This window comes from Octopus bimaculoides, chromosome 19, assembly GCF_001194135.2.
Source record: "Octopus bimaculoides isolate UCB-OBI-ISO-001 chromosome 19, ASM119413v2, whole genome shotgun sequence".
NCBI lineage: Eukaryota > Metazoa > Mollusca > Cephalopoda > Octopoda > Octopodidae > Octopus > Octopus bimaculoides.
In genome coordinates, this window is record NC_068999.1 from 22,565,439 (window position 1) to 22,569,007 (window position 3,569).

A 3,569-nucleotide genomic window follows, 5' to 3' on the forward strand; every position below is an offset into this window, starting at 1 on the left:
AAAAAAAAAAAAAAAAAAAAAAAAAAAATCAAAGCTTATTTCTTGAATTGATACCAACTCGAAAAATTAACCACAATATTTAATGTTGCTTTGTCATTTCTGAGACACGGTATTTGTATTTAGATAGCCATTACATGAAATAGCTAGAAATAATACATATAATCTCTGTTATGCATTTATTATTTAATGCAAATAGTGTATTGATTAAGAATTAAGAAAGGTTTAGTATGATGAAGGAAGCATAAATTGGAATTATGTCTGTGACTGAGAACAATTAAAATATTTAGAAGAATGGATTAATGTCCGTTAACCTGTTGCAGAGGATAGGCAGTGTTTCTAGAAAATGGTATTCTTATACAAATCTATCATGTTCTAATCTATGCTACTGTCCATGTTAAAAAACAGAAAAGTAATAATTTTCTATCTCATAAATCCTTTGGCACAAATTTATCACAAAAATATTTTTAAAAAAATACAATTGCAGTGAACAGATTGCGGTTTGAAAGCAAAGAAAATATTTTGACACCAATTGAATTTAAATGTTGAAGTGAACCTAACGGTTTTTTGAGTATTCTTAAATGGCTTATAAACATCTTCCATGCTACAATTATTTTTGTTTCAGTACATGATCTCAGATCAAGTCACTTGCCTTAATAAAAATTAAAAAAATAATTGTTTCAAAATACATCTAGAGTTGATTGTGTTTTTGTAAAGGAATATATACTTGTGTATATTTACCACTGTGAGCAATTGTATAAATGAATGGATATTCATATTGAGCTACAATTAAAGACTGAAAGACCTAACATGTCAATCTGGCATACTATATAATAAAATATTAATGATGGCATAATGACATCAGAAGATAGACATTTCACAAGCTAAAATAATTTTTCAAAATCTGTTCTATACAAACTATACTGTACTAATTTTAAAATAGCCTCTACATATCATACTTCATTATAAATACATTGTTGAAAGGTGAGTTACTGCAATATTGGCTAGAGATAACATCCCTTATGGACATGCTGTACTTGAAAACACTATATATTGGTGGGAGATAAAAATCATCCTAGCAGTGGCTAGTGAGAACGCCTGATGCATTTTTGCTTAGTTGCACCTTATTGATGGTGTGTACTCATAGCCAGCAACTTGCCAAGATGAAATTTGTTGCCTCTGATATATAGGAAAACTTGCTTTCAATGGTGTATATGATACAGACATGATTATTTTAACTTTTTAAAAAAAGAGTTAAACAAACTGCAAAATAAATTTAAAAAATGCTTTCTTTAATAAATAAAAGTTTATTTTCAAATAAATGTTCATATATATCTATATATAAACACCAATGTAATATAAGCATTTTCAAATGTGAACTTGTTGATTTTGAATAATTTTCAGGCTCTAAAATATAATTTTTCTCAGCGCATTTCATTTGGTTGTCAAGCTGTTAATTCATTTAATCTTTAAATATCTATATACTGTAACTTCCACAAAATCTTACAAATATATAGAAACACACTGGACAGTGGGGTAAATGCAAATACAATATGTTTGCACTGCTTCACTGCACGTGTCTGAATGCTATGTGGAACACAAGCAGGCAGAGATATGGTATGTACCCTAAGAAAGTAGATTTGTGAATCAAATTTAGTTGACTGACTACCTGCATATTATAGCACAGAGTTGAGCTGAGGTTATAGAACAGGAATAGAAATATATAAGGCATATACAAAAATATGGAAATTTGGAGATATAAATTATTTGATTAAGAAATTTCGTTTTGAATCAGTTTGAAAATATTAGTTTTTGTAAAAATGTATATAAATCGAATTATCTCTTAGCTTATGTTTACATGTTATATAGATTAAATGCATTCGGAACATTATTCTTTTGTCTTAGTCTGTTTTCCCAAATCTCATCTTATACTCTCCATGGATTTAATGTCTATTTCTCTATGTACATACATAGACAAAAATTGTGTTCATTCTCTGGCAGAAATTAAGATATTTAAAAACATTTTTTTTATTAATGAATTATTTTCTAATGAATTAAGTTGTTACTGAGGATTTAAGTGGATTAATTTTTGAACACTAGATCAGGAGTTCAAACAGTGACATTGTATCATACTTTTAGGCAAAATACATTTAATTCAAAACAGGTGGCATCATCACACTTGGGTGATTGATGTGTAGACTTTCCTCCAACTGTGAGCTATTTGTCTAAGTGATTAAATATTCATTTGATCTATACATTGATGTCCAAAGGTGTTTCATAGATGTTAGTCTCTCTAGGAAACATTATAGTTCATTTAGCAATTAATTGACATTTATAACTCCATCATGTACATTTCATTTCATTAATTTCTCTACTGTAATGAATGTATATTTGATCATACTAACTGGCTTTGTTTGCTACTGTTAAATAATTGTTGTCATATCTTGGTAGTCAAAGGATGGAAAATTATGATAATTGATTAATCTGTTGTGAATTCTAGAAGATTGGGTTTGCTAAAATATTGCAGTTTTTCTGTCAACTAGTGTTTATTTTTTCACTTCTGCATTGAGTTAAAATGTCACTGTTGTCAACTTGGCCTTTCAACTTTCCAGATCAACACAAAGAAATATCAGTGTAGTATTGATGTTAATTCAAATGAATCACCTTCCTTTACAAGATGTGACAAACTTCATATTTAAAGTAATCAACACATTTCTAAATATTTAGTGATCACAACTGCAGGGTATATTGCAGCTTGCTGTCAGCAATTAGAAACTTAGGTTTCAGCTTGTAATTTTTTCCAATTTCTTTCACTTATATGACTAAAGATTTTGTGAAAGTAATGAACATCACTACTTCACTTCCATTCTACTATAAATCTTAGACTTCATGACTAGTGATAAATATTTTTCTTGTTATTTCTTTCATTATAAAACAACATTTATAACACATTTTAAAATTCTGTCTTTAGGGAGAATATATTGATGCAACTTTTGGTTCCTTACTTGGTATCTCTACAATGGCTGCTGCAGGTCTTGGGAACATGGTTTCAGATGTTGCAGGAATTGGGTAAGCATATAATTATACATTTAACTGTAAATGAAATTTAAACATTGTGTTTTAATGGAAAAGAAGCAGGAGGAGATAATTAAGATATCAATGTGCAACACTAATAGCAGGTACAAGATATCTGTATCCTTAATGAATCTAATTGTGTTTATTTCCCTAATAGATGAGTTAAAAATTAGAGGTTTGTATTTCCACCATGACAATTCTTAATCAACAACGTACATGCATCTCCTACATTAAGGCTACTCCACGGTAGAGAATTTCACAGTTATAGGAATAGTAAAGTGTGACTACCATATTGGGCTACCCTTTGCAATTTCACCCTGTTAGAAACTTGGATAAATTTCAACAGCACAAAAAACTACATATTTCTCTCAGCCCGCTGGCCAAGATCAGAATAGTTAACAACTTTGAACACAGTAAATAAGATCTCTCTCTCTCCCTCTCTCTCTCTCTCTCTCTCTCTCTCTCTCTCTCTCTCTCTCTCTCTCTCTCTCTCTCTC

The 3,569-nt window shown here is 29.8% G+C and overlaps 1 protein-coding gene across 4 annotated transcripts in view; it reads left to right on the forward strand.

Annotated features, from left to right (window-relative positions):
- The window catches only part of LOC106871647 (transmembrane protein 65), a 144,673-nt gene that overhangs the window by 115,274 nt on the left and 25,830 nt on the right, over nucleotides 1-3,569 (forward strand). For all 4 annotated transcript variants that reach the window (XR_008266171.1, XR_001409685.2, XM_014918219.2 and 1 more), the window contains exon 4: nucleotides 2,969-3,066. Coding sequence is in view for 2 of the 4 variants with exons in the window: in XM_014918219.2 (XP_014773705.1) it covers nucleotides 2,969-3,066 (98 nt within the window). In the remaining 2 variants the exon portion in view is untranslated. The remainder of the gene's footprint in view (nucleotides 1-2,968; nucleotides 3,067-3,569) is intronic.